This window comes from Chaetodon auriga, chromosome 5 (genome assembly GCF_051107435.1).
Source record: "Chaetodon auriga isolate fChaAug3 chromosome 5, fChaAug3.hap1, whole genome shotgun sequence".
Taxonomy (NCBI): Eukaryota; Metazoa; Chordata; class Actinopteri; order Chaetodontiformes; family Chaetodontidae; genus Chaetodon; species Chaetodon auriga.
In genome coordinates, this window is record NC_135078.1 from 8,221,151 (window position 1) to 8,242,229 (window position 21,079).

Genomic DNA, 21,079 nt, shown 5'->3' on the forward strand with positions numbered 1-21,079 from the left:
TCAAACTGAACAACGTGAGGATCATCTGAAACACCTGAAACGTAAACTAAGGCTCCTGTTAGCTGAGGAGCTTCTGACTCTCTTTCTTGTAATTATTTCACAAATGTAAATGTTGGACATCTGTGTCTAATTTAATCTTTAATCTTAAATTTTAAGACTGAAACAGATGACGAACAGGAGGGAAACCATGTGGGATTAGACTCAAATAAATGTTTAAAAAATAACTTCAATAAAGATGAATAAAAATGAGTGATTAAGATCAAAAATTTATTGTATTTAAGACATTTTAAAACCTGGATGTGCTTCATTTGAGGCTTTTGTGTCGATTTAACTTGGAACAGTGTTCTTTTTGTGCTGCACTTAACAGCTGAAACTTCATTTTAATGCAGTTAAAATCATGACATATTGTAAAGGTCTCTCACATACATGTGTTTACATTTCCCATAAACTACCAAAAGTCTAAAATTGAACTGGAGCATGATGGCACACGGCACAGGAAAATGTGGATGTAATGTACAGAATGAGGTTAAACGTGTCATTTGTGTTCATGTAATTTTAACACAACCAACGTGTGATTCAGGATAAAGCGACGAAGCTGAAACGATGCCGTTTTCTGTACTAACACCTTCAGTGTAAAGCAGGTGGTAAAAAGCTGTAAATCAGGGTGAGATCAGGTATGATCTGCCTCAGCTGAACACAGAAAACAGAGTTCAACGTGAGGGATGAGGCTGAATTCTGCGCTCGATGTGTGATCAGCACCTTAAGAGTAAAATTCGGTGCAAACACTTTGATATGGGTTTAGTGTTTGAGTCCTGTTGTCTCATAAACTGCTTTAAAGGCGATTTTTAATGTGGAAATGCAGTGATTCATGTGACGTGTTTGAGTGTGTTTGTCTCTTAAATCTGATAAATCTCTCATGTGTTAAGTGTTAAGTAGTAAAAACAACGCATCTTAACAGTGACTTGGCATCTGGATTGTAAATTTCTGCCTCCCACATGTTCTCACATGTTTGTAGTGAGTCTGATGCCGTTGTTGTGGGTCTTGTGTTTGGGTTTACCTCCCTGGTATAGAACTCGCGCACACAGTGAACAGATTTGACCCTCTGTGTGTCCCGTACATGTCTACATCCTGCCCTGACTTCTGTGTGTGTTTTGATGCTGAAGACTGACACCTCATCCTCTCTGATCTTCCTCCCAGCAGCCGGTGGAAAGCCATGCTGAAGCCGGGTGACCCGAGCGGCTCGGCCTTCTTGAAGGTGGACCCGTCCTACCTGCAGCACTGGCAGCAGCTTTTCCCCCAGGCGCAGCTGAAGGCTCCTCTTGCCCCGCCACAGCCTCCACCTGACCGCCTCTCCATCCCTGTGGACAGCCTGCGCCCATCCCGCCTGCACAGCCACCTCCTGGCCTCCACACACTGCACCTCCTCCTCTGCTTCTTCTACATCGTCCTCCTCAGCTTCTTCTGCAGCGGCGGCGGCGGCGGCAGCGGCAGCAGCAGCAGCAGCAGCTCTCACCCCATCTTCCTCCATCTCCATTTCCACCTCAGCAGGGATTTCCCAGCTGCCCGTCCCCCAGCAGATTGCACTTTTCGGGCAGGCGTTGGCCCCGGTGTGTGCTGGGCCTGGAGGTCCTGGAGGAGGAGGAGGAGGACCGGGAGGAGGAGGAGGAGGGGGAGACCTGGTGGTGGTCGTCCCCCCAGAGAACCAGCAGGGTCAAAACCCAGCAGCGGGGCTTCTCCATCACACCAAAGAGCAGAGCTGTGGCGGGGTCGGCGTGGTGTCGTCCAGCGTGAAGAGCAGCAGCGGAGGAGTCGAGGAGGGCAGCAAAGGAGCGACGGCCAAGTTCAAGCTGACGTCAGAGGAGCTGGACTACTACCTGTACGGACAGCAGAGGATGGAGATCATCCCACTGAGCAACCACACAGGGGAGGTCAACAACCGTATGTACACACGCACACACACACGCACACACACACACAGACTTGTCACTGGCACTGGAGCTTACGTAGTTTTTTTGGGGGCATATTATTTTTTAAATTGGACGTTGGAGAGGTGACAGGAGAGGAGGAAGAGGATGACAAAGACCTGGCAGCTGAACTTGGATGTTACAGTCACACTATATGTGACGCCCCGTGTGTGTTTACATGCAGGCACTTGGTATAATATTTACTCTCACTGGATCATAGATTATGCCTGTGATGCTCAGCGATGACTTTCAACCATCTGCACTTTTCATTCGGTATATTTCCCGTTATTTTCGCGTGATATTCCTATTATTCTGCTGAAGGCTGCAGTGTCTGCCGTGTTCAGTACTGCTGTTGTTTATTTCTGTAGTGAGTTTAAGTGTTTTGACCATCAGTAGTTACTTTACAGTAATTGAATCGTTGCTGCTGCATATTTCTATCATAAATCTTTAATCCATGTGCGAGAACTATCTGTGTGTGATGCTAAATTGTGACGTTATTGTTCTTTATTTAGTTGTCATTAATCTCTTACTGCATTAAGAAATTATTTTGTTAAAATCCTAAGAAAATTCTTAATTATTTCTATAATATTGACTTTGATATATTTTCTTTAGTCTTCTTGTGCAACTACATTTCTAAAGATTTCTAAATATATTTGGTATTTCATTGGACATTAACAGTGCTTTTTAAAATATTTCTGTGATATGTATCTAATCAAAGCTCCACAAAATTGATTTCCGGCCTTAATTCCAGCTAAATAATCACTTAAAATCAGTGATTTATGATAAACTAGGCAAAGAATAATTGAATGATAATTTAAGTACGTTTTTCCCACTTTTAAACATTTTTAAGATAAAATTTCCACCAGTTTAAAGTGTAATAAACACTTAAAATTCCAACTACAAGGCATATTTATTCAGGTCAACTTGTCGCCTCAGTTTAAAAGCAGCCAAAGGCAGAAAGCTATTTACTACAAATAGTTTTTTTTTTTTTTTTTTTTTTACTGGTAGTTGTCTTCTGTAGGGGTTTGTCAGATGTTACAGTTGGTTTGACAGCTGCAGTGCTGGACAGTAGGAGCTGCAGGAGGGTTTGGGTGTGAAGGGTCAGAGGTCAAAGGTCAGCAGCCTGGCCGGGCTCCAAACCCTCAAACAGCAGCAGCAGCAGCGGTAGGCCTGCAGAGTTAATATTAACCAGACCTTATTCAGATTCCATGGAAATAAGCATCGGGGTTTACACCTGTCTGCCTTCAGATGGCCTCTTTACTTGTTTTTTTTTTTTTTTTTTTTTTGGATGCACACGCTAATGATTTATCTCTCCAACTCCAATCAAAGCGATCGATTAACTGACGATTAGTTTTATTTCAGGGGAGTTTTCTTCAATTCCAATACACTCCAGCAAACCAAACGGCTCGTCAGAAGCGTTTAAACCGGCTGGACTGTTTGCCCTTTTCCTTTTCTTTTACCCTGCTTTAGTATCGAGCCGCTTAAATAGCTTTTAAATGGTTCACTTTCAGGTTTCTTCGCACAGTTTTAAGGCCGCGGCGAACTCATGAAGTCACGCTCCTACTCCGTGAAAACTGATGAAGTCCTTCATGACTTTTACATCTGCTCATGAGTCCGTGCGCGCGCGCACGTGTGTGGACGGATATTGACAGGGCGCCGTCATGCGTAAAAACGCACACACACACACACACACACACACACACACACACACACACACACACACCGCTGTGTTGTTGAAATCTCCTCAATCTGGCGCGTCTCATCGCCGCACACGGTCCCGCTTTGAGCCGCCTTCACCGGCAGCCGCTGCGCGTCCCGCTGCGCACGTGGAGATCAAAGTGGAGCCTCGCGCTTGTCTCTTTGGACTTTGAGTTTTTATGCTTTGGCTGCTTTCTTGCCTTCAGAAATTTGAACCCTTCCTATTTCCACGACTGCTTTTTGTGCGTGTTGCCTTTCATTTGTTTTATCTGTCACTATAATCCTGTAATATTTATTTTATTTCTATCACTGTGCTGAGCGCGATCTGTTCCCGATAGGGAATGAATCAATAATACAACGATAATAACTGGCGTTTGAAAAGAAGATCTGAAGGAGCTTCAACCACAGAAATCTCGTAATACTTGATGCTTTTCGCTCATGAGGTGTGACTGCAGAGTTCAGCGGTCATCTGATGGCCTCTTGCTGTTCTCTAATTTCTGGTTTACCATAGTAATCTATTTTCCGCAATGTTTCGAATTTGTTGTGACTATTTTCTTAATTCTTGAATTTTTTCAAACGTATTTTGTTATGATAATATTTCTGATGTACATGTTTTAGTTCAGTGCGCCTGCTGTGCGCAACAGTCCATTTATGATGACTTTGTTGAACTTCATGCATTTTTAGTAATATAGAAATACGACTGCGATTCTAATATCTCCACAATATTATGTTTAAAGTGGATTGTGCTGCACATTGAGCCTGTTTTATTTTTTCTCTCAATAGTGTTTTCGGACTCTAGCCTATATTAAATTTGTAATCATCTTATTGATAAATTGTCTTCCTCACTGGCATTTACTAAGTGTAGTATTTCATTAATATTAGTGCTGGACCTTTAACATACTTAAACTTTTAGTGTTTGTTGTTCGGGTTTAATCTAGTGCGACTTTAGTGAGTCAATAATATCTTCATGGTATTTTTATATATTTTTATTCTAATACTTGGACAATAATGTTATGATATAAGGTTGCAGGTTCACGATGTGACGTCGTGACTTCAGAGTTTGTAGTAAAGTGACTGTCGCTGTTTTTGGTTTCAGGCCTGAGATCATGTGTGTATGGATAGGCGCGCGCTCCTATGTGCGTGCGTGCGTGCGTGCGTGCGTGCGTGCGTGTGTGTGTGTGTGTGTGTGTGTGTGTGTGTGTGTGTGTGTGTGTGTGTATGAGCGCTCCTCGCTGTATACTCTGTGGTGATAAAACGGACCATCAGCAGTAATCTGCGTCGATACGCGCCGGCAGGGCCGATGAGGGATGGAGGGACAAGCAGGAATTAATTGCCGTATATAGTTTTGTGTTTGTGGAAGGGAGAGAGAGAGAGAGAGAGAGAGAGAGAGAGAGAGAGAGAGAGAGAGGAGGGGGATCGATCACCGGCCACCGGCCCGCTATTTATCATCCCAACACGGCCGTATTGAGGTCCCTGGGGTGTGTGTGTGTGTGTGTGTGTGTGTGTGTGTGTGTGTGTGTGTGTGAGAGAGAGAGAGAGAGAGAGAGAGAGAGAGAGAGAGAGAGAGAGAGAGAGAGAAAGTGTGTGTGGGTGGGTGTTGGTGTAGATAAAGCAGTCACACACACACGCACGCACACACACACTCCCACACTCCCTCATGTGTCACTGTAAGACCTCGGTTATTAATTACACCAATAATAATGTTAACACCAATGATGATAATAATAATAGTAGTAGTAGCAATAATAATATTAATAATGATAATAATGATAATAATAATAATAATAATAACAACAAGCAGAAACTGTCCAAACTAACTTTTGAATATTTGATGCTGAATATAATCCTATTTTTTGTATTTTTTAATCAATATTTTTCCGGTTACTGTAATGTTTTTGCACAGATTTCTTTTTTCCTTCATTTACACTTTTAACACGTACAGTGCCATGAGAAATTTAACTTACAATTCTCTCAAAGGAATTCACTCATATTCCCGTAAATGTGGTGGGATTATTGACCTGAGGAGGGATTTTCATTGTACAATTACACACATTACACATGAAATTTTTTTAAAGGGAGATCCAGACAACGTTTAGACTGAATATCTTAGAGTTTGATTATCTTATGCAAAAAAAACATGAATTGAAATATGTTTGCTCTGCAGCAGAATTCCTCACTGTAAACACTGAGATTGTAGTAAATTTAATCTAAAAAAAAAAAAAACTGACTTGATGTGTAGGGTGGATATGACTTCAGAATAACAATTTGGACCATAATGTAGGGAGATACAATTAAACAGTTAAATGAAAAAAAGACAAAAGTGTGGTGAACTCCAAAAACATTGGATCCTACATTTCCCATAATGCAAGTTGGCCATTTTTTTCATTAGACTCTCTCTCCATGGTGAATGCCCATGACTGTCACATGTCATGCCTCCAGTAAGTAACGCAGACTTTCTGTTATAAATTTGTGGTCTCAATGAACAAGCTGATATAACCCTAATGACATCAATGTGACATCATCAGGGTTATTTATTTATTTTTTTTTCCCAGATGTGAGACATACAACTGTTTGTACAGACTGAGTTGTGCTGCTTGTGATGAGTTAACTGATTTTTGTGTGAAAATGCTCCCTTAAATGCTCAGAAAATTGCATGGAGTTTGGTTTGGTGGCTAAATTTTGGTGGGAGGACTTTGATTGATGAATTTGGTGACGGACCTGACCACAGCGAGAATGTAGTTATTGTCTGATTTTATGTTTTATATTAAAAGAGCTGTCAATCACTTTAGTGATAGCAGCATCCAGTTTTTTGCGTTTTGCATCTTTTGCCTCTGAAAATAACAACCACACATTAAAATCACCTGATGATTTGGAGAAAAAATACCATCATAATATTTAGTAGCTGCAGGTTTTCTGTCTTTGTAATGTGAGAAATATAATTTATGTATCTATGTAATTTTTTTTTTTAATTTAAACTGTATGACTTAAAACTCACATGTCATCATAGTTTTGTCTTACTGATTTTTTCAAGGCAATAGAAAGTTCAAACTTAATCAAAAACTTGCATATTTATAAATCAGCTTATCAAATCTACTGTCCCAGAGCAAAAATGGGCAAAAACATAGAACGGCTGGACTTTTCTATTCAATAAATGTAGATTTTATTTTGGTCTTATAAAGAAATAAAACATATGACTGGAAGTTATCTGAAAGCTGGGATGGCTTCTTACAATTTACATCTGGACCAAATGTCAGCTGGCAGTTCTATCGTAATTTAATAAACACACACACACACACACACACAGCTCTGTCTGTTAGTTTCAAGCCGCTGTGTCTAATAAACGTCCATGTTTAATGTGGCATAATGAACCATGTTTCATACTGCTGTCCCACTTGAATCCCTGCTCATCACTCTTCACACACACAGAGAGACATAGTGGGCCCCTGACAGCAGTCAGGAAACAGTAAATATCTATAATTCCTCCATGTTCTGGGACGCCTGTCCTGTATTATAAGATTACTGTAAATCACCATATTTTACTACCTCTCTTAGTTTATTCCACTGTTACCAGCCCCACAAGGTGGCTGTTACAGAGCACGTTGTTGTTTTTTGTGTTCTGAACTTTAAGCTTCAACCAAACTGCACACAACACCTGCAGCTCGCTGTAAGACCGAGAAACATCATCTGCTCTGGTTCCTCCAACCAAACCAAAATGTGTACTGATTTTTTTTTTTTTCTTTCAGTGATTCAAAAAGTTCTGGAGTTGAGCTCATGGACAGTTGATTTCCTGGTTGAAAAGCCAACAAGACCTTTGTAAGGATTAAGAATGGGGATGTCACGCGCCGGTGCCAGAGCCAGAAAAATGGTGACAAGTGTGGATGAGATCCATGAGGCTGTACAGGCGGTTGTACGTCAACTTACAGGAATAACAACCCTTTTAACCAACATGACAAACTTTAACTGCTCCGAACAACCACTGCCATGCCCATGTTGACTGAAAAATGAAGTCCATGGAACAAATGTGTCACACTGATATATGTAGTTGCTCAAACTTCAAACAAATCAGGAGCAAACTAAGGTGTAGCTATAGAAATGTAAATACACACATATCATACAACAAAGTATAATCTTACTCACATCCAAATGTGAATTATCTCCAATAAACTCCACCAGAAATATAAAGAAATATAAAGGAAAATGTTCGAACTTTATGCTTCACAAAAACAAACCTGTTGATTGTGACGTTGCCCTTGTAGTGCACGTATTCTTTAAACTGGAACATCAGAACATTGTTGAGTCAATATTTTGCTCATGCCATTCTCTTCCTTTTAACCACTGTCCAGCTCCTGTCCTTTTAAAAGAGATTTATTTTACAGATTTTTTTATTGTAAATCTTTTCCCTTAAGGCAAATTCCTTGTATCTGTAAACCAACTTTGCACTAAACTGATTTCTGATTCTGATTTAAGTCGGGACAGAAATGTCAGTTTTTGGCTCATCCAGTGAATTGAATAACTGTAAAATATTGTTTAAAAAAAACACCTTATATTATCCACAATGGCATCATACACCCAGAAATTTTAAGAGATACAGCCGAATAAACAGTGTAATGCCCACCTGTCCAGCGTCCAACAGGAAACTGCTACAAGAAGCATCTCCATCCCTGTTACAAGTCAAGCTAAGGAGCTAAGCAAGCTACACAAAAAAACGCACTCTATAAAGCTGTGAAGGCTAACATTTTAGCAAACAGATGATTTCATCCACATCTGGCAGCCACTGAGCAACATTATCTCTCACTGGAGTTTGTGTCTACCCAATGAATTCAAGTCCAATATTCACTCTGCTTTTAGCTCTGGTTTGGTTTCCACCAACTCTGAGAAGAGAGTCTGGCTCTGCTAGATGCTCCGCTTTCTTCAGCAGCTGTGTCTGTTTGGTGCTGAACGGGTCGTGCACAGTGGGTTTATCAGAGCTTGTTTGCCGCTGCTGGAAACACTGAGACGGAGCCATAAATCCAAAACCAGGAGCTAAATGAGGCTAAAATGCTCTGTAGAAGTTTGTTCAGTGTGCGTTTACAGAGTAGAAGTGCAGCCTCGCTGTGTGGTCCGTCCGCATCTGGACTCACAGCTGTGTTGGAAACAAATGCAGCTATTATCGATAGTCTTTATGACATGTGATGGTTGTTGAGGAGAGACCCAGGAGTTTGCTACGCAGCCTCAGGCTTCTCACTGTTTGGTGCATGTGATGGAGTCAGGAAATGATGTATCCCTGCATTTAATCGCTCTGGATTAGAGTCAGATTATATACATGTAGAAATGGAAAGTTGCACTTCAAAGTCTCAATACATGCAAAGTTAGGTCACTGACATGCTGGAAGCAGATGATCCAGGTGTGCTTTAAGACCCCCCCCCCGCCACAATTTTGTGGAAACTAAGTTGTATGAAGTGCCCACAGACGTCGGGGAATAAAAACGGTGTCCGGCGCTCAGAGATCAGAGGCAGAGCGGACCTGTCTAAACACTGGCGATGGATGTAACAGAATACTGAGTTTGAATGATGGGCAGCGAGGAGAGCATGCCATAACAAGTTCACAGCCAGTTCATCAGTCTAAGAGAGAGGAAGAGAGGAACGGAGAGGAGGAAGGGGCAATAGGTTTACTGAAATGAAGACAGCACTTTAGCGCCGGTGTGTTATTCTTTTCCTGTGGTATTAGTATATGCAGTCAGTTTAGGAGTAATGTTAGTATTTACCATTACAAAAAGCACGTGTGAACTTCACACATGCACATGTTGAACAGAATGTCACATAAATGTCATCATACAAGTGTTGAATTCACATACAATAAGCACGTGTGTTTGTCAGATACTTCACATGAGGACGAATTTCACTTGTATGTCACACACAAGGTTTGTGGAGCATTTCACGTGTGAATGATCGTATTTCACATGTGAAAACATGAATTTCACACATGCTTTTTTTAAACAAGCCTGAAGTATGAGCACGGACACTAGAAGGCCTCAAAATAAGTATGAAATGTACTTTTTCCAAACCTTTCCACACTGACCTTGGAATTAAAATAAGAGATCTTTATGCAGCAGCTGCCGTATAAAATAGGAAATAATGCAAATATTAAAAATCAATAAACAGAGTCTGTAATATACACCATCCCAAAAATATAGACATGTTGCCTCTTGGTGAGTTGCATATAGATATGAACTAGTAGTTTTACAAATAATGATTAACAAAATGTCTGTTTCTGTAGATGGATTTTGCTCAGTTGTGCTGCAAACAGTTCAGCTGTTATCTCCTGACCTCAGGATTTGGCTGAATGCTCTGGAAAGTTTCTTGAATGTGAACCTTGCTGAAATTGTTTTTCAAACCTTGTGTACATTTTTCACATCTCATAAATCAGCCTTGTAGCAATAATAAATACATTAATATTATTAGAAGCAGTACTAAAGATACAACTACATATGTTTGACCAAAATTTCAGGATGTATTTGAATTTGTTGTAGTATCCCCCCCCCACACACACACACACGCACACACGCACACACGCACACACACACACACGCACACACGCACACACGCACACACACAAAGCATGAAAACATGCACAGTATTAATAACTTATGTTTGTCAGCATACTGAACCGCACATATATTTTCTAAGTTTGTCAATCAAATTTTATGTGGAAAATAAGTTAATTCATCAGATTTGTAGTCCTAGTGGTAGAAGTACTAAATGAGTGGTAATAAGTGTACTGTATGAGTAGTAGATCTATGCTTTTTTTCCTTGTTAATATTAACTTGTGTTTACTTGAGTTCAGCATTTGAGTTTCAGTATCTACAGTATATCAAAAACATGGTTTTCTACTTCATTCAGTTAACAAAAGAAGCCAGAGGTCACATGTTTAACAGTGTGTAAACTTTGGCTCAGCAAAATTGACAGAATTATGGTTTAAAGGAGAAACTGTTTCATCGAAAAATAACTAAAAATAAATACGAACCAGAGATGATTTTTAACTGAACTGCCTCCTGTCCATCTGTGTGTATTTGTAGCAGAGTTTGTACTGGCAGCTGCAGCGTTACATGGATCAGCGTTCCAGTTTGTGCGAACGTGGATCCGATCCGAGCTTCAGTGTTGCTCTGAGCTGAAACCCCGAGTCGAACCTCACAGAGTCGAGCTCAGCAGCAGACCGACGACTCGTCCGTTGAGCTTTCACGTCATCAGCAGTTTGAGCTTGAACTCCTCACCGTCTCCTCCGTCTCTCTGTCGTCTCTCTGCACCGTGAACCTTCTAATGAGGCCCGAGCGCTATGAAAACAATCTGAGTGTGTCGCTGTGGACGGATGATCACAGCTCATCTGCAGCTGACACTGTTCTGTTCAAGCTCTGTCTGGATATTTAAATCTGGCAGTTGAAACGTCAGTGAAAGACAAGTCTGGATTAGAGTCGAAACAAGAACATGCACATTCTCTCTGACAGTCACTCACTGGGAGCTTTGAGAGAGTGTGCTGCTTTGAAAATGTAGTAAAAGTAAAAGTATATAAGTATAAACAGGAAAAAATGTGTTTAAAATATTAAAAGCAATAAGACTCAATGCAGAAAAATGTCTCTTCTGTTATATTTTGATGCATCATTATCTTATTATTAGTGAATGATTAATACAAAAGCAGGTTTTTGCTCTTGTAGTTGGTTGTGATGGAGCTCATTTTGAACTGTTCATGTTGGACTGCAAGTAATGAATATTTTCATCATGGATTCATCCGCTGAGTATTTACATTTTTAAGTTTGTAGAAATTCTGAAAACTGTGAGAAATGTCGTCACAGTTACCCCAAGCCCAAAATGAAGCCTTCATAATGAAACAGTCCAAAGCTCCAAATCACTAAAAAGAAATGAAAATTATTCAAAGCAAAAGCAGCAAATCTTCACATGTGAGAAGCTGGAACCATCAAATGTTTTTACAAGAAAAATGACTTGAACAATTATCAAAGGAGGTCACAAATAATTCTCTGTCATTGGACTGATTAATGGACTAATTGCTTCAGTTGTTCACTGTTGGGTAGTTTGATTTATACCGAACAATTATACCATTATTCATTATTCATAAAAAGTACAACGTTTCCCTGAAATGTGCTGGAGTAGAAGTACAAAGTGGCATGAACAGATTACCTGCTCACCATGTCACTCATTTAACAATATGAAAAATATGTGTTCTCATGTAAGTACGAGGCTGGAGTCAGAATGTGCTTAGCTTAGCTTAGCTTAGCATAAAGACTGGAAGCAGATGCAAACAACTAGCCTCACTGCGTCTGAAGTTCAAAAGTAGTTCTCCCAGCATTCCTAAATAAGAATATGTGTGTGTGTGTGTGTGTGTGTGTGTCTGCCTTTTAATATCTATACTGAGTAACAATCTACTACGTACAGGACCCCTTTAAACCCTGTATGACGAAGAGAGCTGAAGTGATTAGAGCAGGTTAAAGTAGACGTCCAACCCAAAACTGAAACAAAAATGACGTTTTTGTTTATTTTAGTTGAATAAATTCCAGGATCGAGGAGAATTCAGTCCGTAGAATTTTTCCCATTTGCTCGACTGTGAACCTGTTTCACGTTTTGTGGTTTATTAATGACCATAATATGTCTTAATTTACTTCAATCAATCATGGTGTAAAAGTGGCCGTCACTCTCTCAAACGGCGGATATTTCATTTTGGGAAAAAGAGGAAAAACCCAACATTAACATCCTGTTCCTCTCAGCCTCTCTGCTCTGTGTGGCTCTGTGGGAGTTTTGTGTCCAGATAATAATCTCTCATTATGTTGCTGCAGTCAATTAACATCCATTACTGTCAGACTGCATCTCTGGGTAAATGTTGACACTCGCTAATTCCCAGCAAAATGCTGCTCGCCACATTTAACCTGGAAAAACAGTGAGCAGAGAGGACTTTTTTTCCTCATTTGGACTTTTTTAGGACGGTTTCAAACACAGCAGCTCCACAATCCTCCTTTTTCTTCCTCTTTCCTTTTTCTTCAGTTTCAGTTTTTCACTTTGTCAGAAGGTTATTTTATATGACTAAATGACATACTGCTCTTGTAAAGATTTAAATTATTCTTTAAACGTGACTTTTGACCACAAGCACCAATAAAAAAAAAAAACAGTTCACCTCATCAGACAGAGCTGCAGATCATTCTTACTCAGAGCTCCAATAGAGGGAAATGAGTAACGTTAAACTCCAGTAATTATTTCAACTACACTGCTGTTTCATAAAAAAATGTTAAATCAGTGTTATTTAAATACATATTTATTCACAAGATATAGTTGAGGTCCTTAAAAGTCTTAAAATGTCTTAAATTCAAGGTTAATTCTGCTTTTATTTCTTCAAATCATCTTGAATTAAAGGACTTGCTGCATTGCAGAAAGATGTGTTATAGTAATGACACCTAAAAGAAATGAACACACATTTAGCCTGAAATAGAACAACAAATCACACTCATTGTTAAAACTCAGAGTGTAAACGCAGCACTTCGCTTCAAGCATTCTTTCCATTTAAAAAATGTATGTTATTAAAATAAAGGTTATGTTTTAAAATTCTTTGCTGCACATGTATATTGTTTCAAGTGTATTTTTTCAAACTGTTTGTTATAAAAGGTAAGAATCAGTAAAATCTCCTCCTCGGTTTCCAGGTTGTGACATGTGCGCAGACAACAGGAACGGCGAGTGTCCGATGCACGGCCCTCTTCACTCGCTGCGTCGACTCGTCGGCACCAGCAGCACGGCGGCACCCGTCACCCTGCCGGATGTCCCTGATTGGCTCAGAGACCTGCCCAGAGAGGTGACACTTGCTGTCTTTCTGTCTATCTGCTTATTTGCTTGAAGTAAGATCTTGAATGGAGGACTTGTGCTTGTATTTTTACACAGTAATATTGCTATTTTAACTTCAGTCAAAGATTTGAGAACTTCTTCCACACTGTCCTTTTTGAATGGGCAAAGTAACAATACATTACGCAGCATGTCTTATAAAGTAGCCCAGAAAGCTGGTGCTAACGTTATGTCTGTGAAACTGGAGGAAAAACACTGCAGCGGAGCTGTGCAACGTCAGTCTACCAGCCTGGTTTGGGTCCATAGGAAAAAGAGGGAAAGAGACAGAGCCACAGAGAGGTGAGCTGGTGAGGTGAAGAGCTCCAGAAGGATGTAATGAAGCAGAACGATACCTTTTGCCTCAGCTGTCCTGAGGACACACAGAGGACAGTGAACGCAGCACTGTCTCTGGTCAGTTTGTTACAGACAATGGTGGAGGAAGTACTTAAATCTGTTACTCAAGTAAAAGTCCTGCATTCAGTAAAAGTACAAAAGTATTAGCATCAAAGCATACTTGAAGTACTATCAGTGGTATAATGCAGAAATGACCATCTCAGAATCATATTATATCACAGCATGATCATTATTGATGCATCAGTGTGTCAGTAATCATCAGAAATGTCACAGCTGGTCAATGTGCAAATAAGTTTAATTACTTTATATACTGCTGGGTATCTTATCACTTATCTTACTCGTACTTAAGTACAGTACTTGAGTAACTTGAGTTGAGTTTGACTTTAGCTACTTTCTGCCGCTGGTCACAGCTGCCGTTTGTTTATCTGCACAACACCAGTGATCCCACAGTGCACGCTGAACGTGCTACATGCACACAGAACATCAGCTAGCTGTGGTTCACTGTGTGACGTGCTGCTGCAAAAACTTTATTATACGCTTCCCTGGTGACATGTTTGGTGTTTCCCTGTCAAATTTCACTTTCAGTATTTAAACTTTTTTTCCCATCAGTCATCAGGATCGCTCTTTGTTCAGACAGGCAAGGCGTACCCAGCTGATAACCTGGTCAGAATACTGACCTGAATAGTTTCGAAGTGCTAAGGAATAAATTGTATACACAGAATCAAACTGAAAAAATAGAAATATTTGCTCCGTGTTGTGCGTGCAGGTGTGTCTGTGCACCAGTACAGTTCCTGGTCTGGGTTATGGCATCTGTGCGGCTCAGAGGATCCCTCAGGGAACCTGGATCGGCCCGTTTCAGGGAGTCCCTCTGCTGCTGGACAAGCTGCAGTCTGGAGCCATCAGAAACAGCAGGCACCTGTGGGAGGTAAGAGAGCGGGTGTGGATGTCAGGGTGCTGTCGTGCACACTTTGATGCGTGCTCGTGTCCAAAGTCCCTCACAGCATTAATTCGTACGATCAGTCGAATCCCTGTCAGGAGAAAAACAGGTGTGTGTGAGAATGACATTATGACTACACTGTGACTGAGCACACACCCTTCTCACCTTCTAATGCAACTTAAACTGTAATTCATTAGCTTATTGTTATACGTTCCCTCTCCACATAAAATTAGATTTACTATTGTTGCCTTTAATATGCCACATTAAAGGTACACTCCCTTTCCCACAGATTTATCTGAGAGGCAAACAAAGCTGACAGATTTGTATTTTTAATTTATTTTTGAGGCCTCAACATGTGGCCACTCGCTTCTGTCCTCATTTTCTCTTTCAGGAAGCAGACCTCCAGAATTTAGTTCATAAGTATTATGTATTGCAAGTAAGAGACGATGCTTCTGTGATTTGTGTGTATGTGATTGCCGGCTGTCAAGAGACACCTGTAATTATTTTTTAAATATAATCCATCCATGCATTTGTCATGCAGGTTGCATTAATTTAAATTATATCATTAGAAATGATCATTTTACACCGCGGGGAGCGCTGGACAAATAATAAACAATCCTAATGGATATCTTCCATTCAGGTTTTCCTTCATATTTTCATATTATGGTTGATATTTGGCAGGCATTCAATTTAAAAAGGTCTTTAAAAAAGTGTTAAATGGAACTTTCCTGCAGACAACCCTGCACTGACTGTTCTGATTTTATGCGCATATAGTGCATGCTCTGTTTACGTGTGTGTGTGTGTGTGTGTGTGTGTGTGTGTGTGTGTGTGTGTGTGTGTGTGTCTGCGCACGCCTGTGGTCAGCGTCATGTCACCTCTCAGTCCATTGATCAGAGCAGATTGTATTTACATACAGTGGCAGGGGAAAGTCAATGTGGCAGTTATAAACAGCTGCTTTAGCATTCGAGGGAGAGATGGGGGGGAGAGGGAGTGAGGGATGCTGGGGGACAGAGAGATAGATGAGTCCCCTGTGGCTGAGCTGGTAAAGGTCAGTCAGACGTCGGTTGACCGGACATCAGTCTCTCTGCTGTTGACCGCAGCAGCACATCAGGAGGAGAGGGGGGTGGAGATGGGCTTGGGGGGGCTGCAGAGGGTCAGAGGTCAGAGGTCGTGGGGGGTTGGGGGATGTGAGACATCATAGGCCAAGTCCAGCAGGAGGAAGGAGCTCGTCGTGTCAGGATTTGTGCCTCAATCAGAGAACATGAAGGAGCTGGGTTAGTTCACTGACAGCAGGATTTCACACGTAATCTGTTCTTTATGCAAACTCTTCAGTGCAGAGACGTCTACAGTCATTGGACAGTTACCTGTCAATCACTGCCAGCTGTTAAAGTCAAACAGCTGTTCGAGAGTCTTTGATCTGACATATGTGAGCAGGTACAGTTTTAAGAGGTATACGATGGAACTATATGCGGACAACTTTCCTGGTATCCACGAGCTCGCTGCTCTTTTATGTGATGGGCAGGTGAGCTGCTCCTCCTAAATCACTTTGATTGGCCATGATTTTAGAGATGCAAATCACTCTAAAATTAGGTTTTTGGACACTGGATTGTTTTTAAGTCATTCATAGAAACATTTAATCCTCCACCCGACCTCTATCTTTTCAATTTGAAACATTTTTTGGGTATCAAAAATGAATTCTCATATATATCTTAATTCTGTTAAAATTAAGACTTTATAATGTAAAATTCCATCTTTATTTTCTTAAACAGCTTTTTCCCCAAATGCCTTGACTCTTTTGTTGAAATCTCTTGCTGTTTGTTAGATTTAAATGTGAATGTCCAACCACACTGACCTTCATTGCATTAGCCACACTTTTATTTATTTATTGACTAAAATATAATTATATAATTCAGTGTGTAAGATTCTTTACACACAGATTCTTTGTGTTTTCTTCTCTTTTTTTTGTTACACCTATTTGGATTTGATGCTTTGATCATTCAAAAGTAATGAAAACACAACTATGAATATTACATTTCATTTCTGCCTGTAGATCCCCTGAACTCCTACACAGTGAACCTTTGAACTGCCACGTTCCTAGAAAATTACCACAATCACACTGATGTTCACCTCAGGAAAAAGAGTTTTTTCCTCCACAGGTTATGTGGTATACAGTATGTAGAGGGTGTAAAAACACCCAGAAGATTGGAAAAACTGTCCTCTGAAAATGTATGGAGGTTTTAGATATTAATAATTCTTGCATATGCAGTAAAACTCTCTGAGTTAAGAAGAGAAGCAAGAAGATAAACTTCTTTGTTATCTGCATTTTTGGAAGGAAATCACTCATATTAAGGTATTTTATAGCAATTGTTGTAATTGGACACAGCAGAGTCAAGCAGCGACCCACTGTGGGGTCCCAAACCAGCCTTTGAAACCCTCGGCCCTGGAGAAATGCTGATCCGATAACCTGGCTCTAACCATCGGCAGTTTATCGGCTGCCGGGCTAAAACCGGTCATTAGGCCTATTGATGAAGAAGCTTTACACACAGATCCCATTAAAGCTCACTGGTTGTTAAACTCTCTTATTGATGCTCCCCAAAACAGGAAGAGATACTTGTCCTATAGCCAATCAGGGAGCTTGTGTCATGTTGTCTATGGTGTCCAGGAATGGCCAGTTTTAATTAAGACACTTGCCGTTACGTCTGGGTGGAACAGCGGAGGATTTTCTGGTGCTGCAGTATTTTACGACTCGACAAATTGATCTCCTCTGAGGCAGAGCTCAGTGTTTGAGTCGGAGTTTATGGAGGAATAACTCTTTAACGGTCTGACCTGGAGCTTTATCACGGACTGTTTCTGTACTGCGGTGAAGAGTCATGAGGAAGAGATCTCAACACGACACAATATTACTTTAATATCAGCATTATTTTTGTGATTTTTAACCCCATATACTGTTTATGGTTTGATGTAAAGCATCCTTAAACCCTTAAAGCACATTTTCAACAGAATGCTGATGAAGTAGATGAAGTTTAGCTCAATCTTTTGATGGAAAACCATTTCTGTTTCTTTCTCTGGTTCCAGTTTGTGAGGATTTTCTCTGTTTTAAACTAAATACCATTGGATTTTGGTCTTGGTTGTAAAAAACATGAACTCTTAAGATGTCATCCTGAAGTCTGGGAAATGCTAAAGTATTATTATTAATTTTATTATTATTATTTTTTTAATAATTGAGAAATACATGATAATGAAAATATTTGCTGGTTGCCACTGAAATGTAGTTACTTTCTTATTTTACTGTCCTGCTTTAAATGTTTAAATGTTTTACTTCACTATACTAAGAACTTCAGTAAAACGTGCTGAAGTATCCAAAGTAAAGAACGTTTTCACGCACTTTCAGATCGGATGAAGAACGAAAGAAAGAAAAAAGAAATTAATGCTGGAAGGAAAGTAAAAGAAATGAGAAGGAAAAGGGTAGAAGGAAAGTGATGGACAGAAATAGAGAATGAAGAAGAGAAGAGGGGAAAAAGAAAACAAGAAAAGAGGAGCAAGGAAAAGGGAGATAGTTAAGAAAGGATAAAAAGTGCTATTTTCTGTGCCTCTCAAGTAAAGTTCCAGAAACTTTAGCCTGGTTCCAACTTTGGGAAAGCTTCAACAAGGAAGTGCTGTACAGCCCTCCTCCGGTACATCAATGGTTGTGAAGAAGAGCTGTCTTTCAAATTGCCACAGAAATGGCAACAAGTGTCGATGAGATGGGCGAAGCTGCACAGGTTGTAGTGAGCTAGCTAGCAGATATAACAACTCTGAAATCACCATATTTCTTCGTTAACTGCTCCCAGCCAGCACCACTGGAAATGACGTTGACATCACGAATACCCACGGTACCAATTTTCAAGGTAACCAGTAAGTCAAGCCCTGAGATAAATATAGTGAGAAATACATTTCCCTGTGAAATGAAGTGTAAGAAAGTCTCCCATACAGCAAGTACTGCATTCCAGTGAAGTACCAGAACCTCAGACTCATAACCGAGCCACATTACAGTACTTTTGTCTGACTGTACTTGTTGATGGAAGGGCGGGCAGTTTCTCATTTTCTCCTTGCCTGGATTTTCCCGAGGAGCCGAACCGGTGACCTCCCAGTCCGAACCTCGAGGTGGTCCTGATTGAAAAGAATGTGCAGTAAAAACATGAAAAACGTCCTGAAGTCACAGCTCTGACCTCGTCCTCTGGGGTTTTACGGGAGTTTTCTTTTGGACAGATCTGAGACTGGACGAGCTGTCAGCGCAGAGTCAGTGAAAACAGCCCCAAACATCATGAGTTCAGAGCAGCAAAGAAAGGAAAACTTCAGCTGCACAGTTTGAGGCAAAATATTGTGTTAGTGCGGGATGTTGATGAGACACATGAGGATTCAGAGAATTCCAAAATGCATGTTGATATCTTGACTTTATACGTCTTAAAACAGATAAATCAATTTTCTTGGTCTGTTTCGTATCACTGAATCACTGTTGTCCATCTGTACTCACCCGCTGGTCTGTCCATTTGTATTTGTCTGTCCATCATCGTATTCCCACTGTATTCCCCACAGAATCCCCATTGACTTTTTGTTTTCCGTGGTTTGTGGTCACAGCATCCAGTAAAGGCTTTGTAATGTTTTCTTGACTGATGTCATTATTCAATGTTTGTCTAACAGTCTGTATTCTGGGTTTTATTAAAGGCTCTGATCACCATTGACATCATGATTTGATTACATAATCATCAATGGTTTGATGACAGATTGCCTCTTTTGGTTTCCTGTTGGTTGGATTTCAGTGAGGTGTTTGACTTTTTATCGATGGAGGCTTTGAATGAAAGCAGTGATGACCACACTGATATAGAGCAGCAATTCAGTGGGTTTTAAGTTTATCCAAAGAGTCTTCAGAACTCATGGATACTGTGGAACAAAACTGTTAATGTGAAAAGATTTAAGAGCAAAGGAAATCAAGGAAGTCTGCATTTGGAGGAAGGTAAAGAGGACGGATTAGTCAAACAAACAGGACTGACACCCTCGAGGCCACTGTTCATGTCCTGTGTGAAACCTCAAGTCAGCACTGACCTAATTTAAGTTACATAACCTGCTTACTCTACATCACGTACGCAACGGTAACATACTTATTTTAACCTGTGATCTTTTCCTAAATCTAACCAAATATTGATATGTACCTCAGCAAATTGCAACTGTTTCACAGCACAAAAGGACAAACGTCCACCTTTTTGCTTATACTGTCCAACAGTGATAAATGATGTTTTGAGAGTCATTGGCAATTGGCCTATTAAGTCATTTAGGTGTGAGGATGTGTTGGCATGATAGTACATGGACAAAATAAACGACAGTGCGTGTATTCATGGTAATGAAGAAACATGTCACCCAGCTACAGTGTGGCTCACTGAGGTGTTTTAAATCATTTCTGAATGCAGTGGTGCTACAGATGAAGTACCTGAAAAGGCCTATGCCTTCTTATGCATGTGACAATGCATATGTAATATTTGGTTTTTCAACACCATTACTGTTACCATTCAGGTCTGTGGTCTCAGGTATGTGGCCGTTCACTTGGTCTGCTGCCAACTTGTCTTTTTCCTTTTTCTTCGTTGGTGCTGGAAGTTGACAGTCAGGGTCCCTCTGTTCCTCCAACTCATTCTTCTTCTTGAGCTTCTTGCCCTCCTTGGTCTTGTTCTTTAGGGGCTCCACAACAGTGTCCACAACTTCCTCCACGGCTTGATCTTCTGTTTAAAGATGATTTTTGTCAGCATTTTGCCTCTCTGTTGGAACCCCTCAGCATGGACACACAGGCAAACCTACAGTGGATCCTTTATTGAATCCATTCAAATCTGTTTTTGCCCAGTTCCTTTTAGCATGACATCAAACCCAATGTTTCACTCTAGGAACAAAGGCACATAAGGAGTCCACACTTCTATATTAAAAAGAGAATGCCGTGGTGTCCGGGTGCACTATAGGGTTTAACACGCCAGCCCTGTATGGCTATAACCATGGTTTGGCCTCTCTCTCCCCTCTCTCCCGTCATGTCACATCATCATGTATCTCTACCGTCCCTGTCAAACTTAAAGTTTAAAAAAACATTTCTGGCTCCCAGAGATCATGTGATTTGAAGGTCAGGCTGTGGCCACTATAAACCACCACTCATCCCTGCGCTGTTTGGTTAAACCCACTCGGTGAGTCGGGTTAACTCAGTTCATTTCTCCTCTCTGTGTGACATCACCCTCTAGGCTTGGTAACCGCAGGGGTTCGAGA

The 21,079-nt window shown here is 40.6% G+C and overlaps 1 protein-coding gene across 1 annotated transcript in view; it reads left to right on the top strand.

Annotated features, from left to right (window-relative positions):
- Positions 1–21,079, top strand: part of prdm6 (PR domain containing 6) — an 88,150-nt gene that overhangs the window by 1,020 nt on the left and 66,051 nt on the right. The window contains exons 2-5 of the mRNA XM_076729884.1: positions 1,198–1,678; positions 1,841–1,937; positions 13,338–13,486; positions 14,633–14,791. Of these exons, the coding sequence (XP_076585999.1) occupies positions 1,214–1,678; positions 1,841–1,937; positions 13,338–13,486; positions 14,633–14,791 (870 nt within the window). The 5' untranslated portion in view covers positions 1,198–1,213. The remainder of the gene's footprint in view (positions 1–1,197; positions 1,679–1,840; positions 1,938–13,337; positions 13,487–14,632; positions 14,792–21,079) is intronic.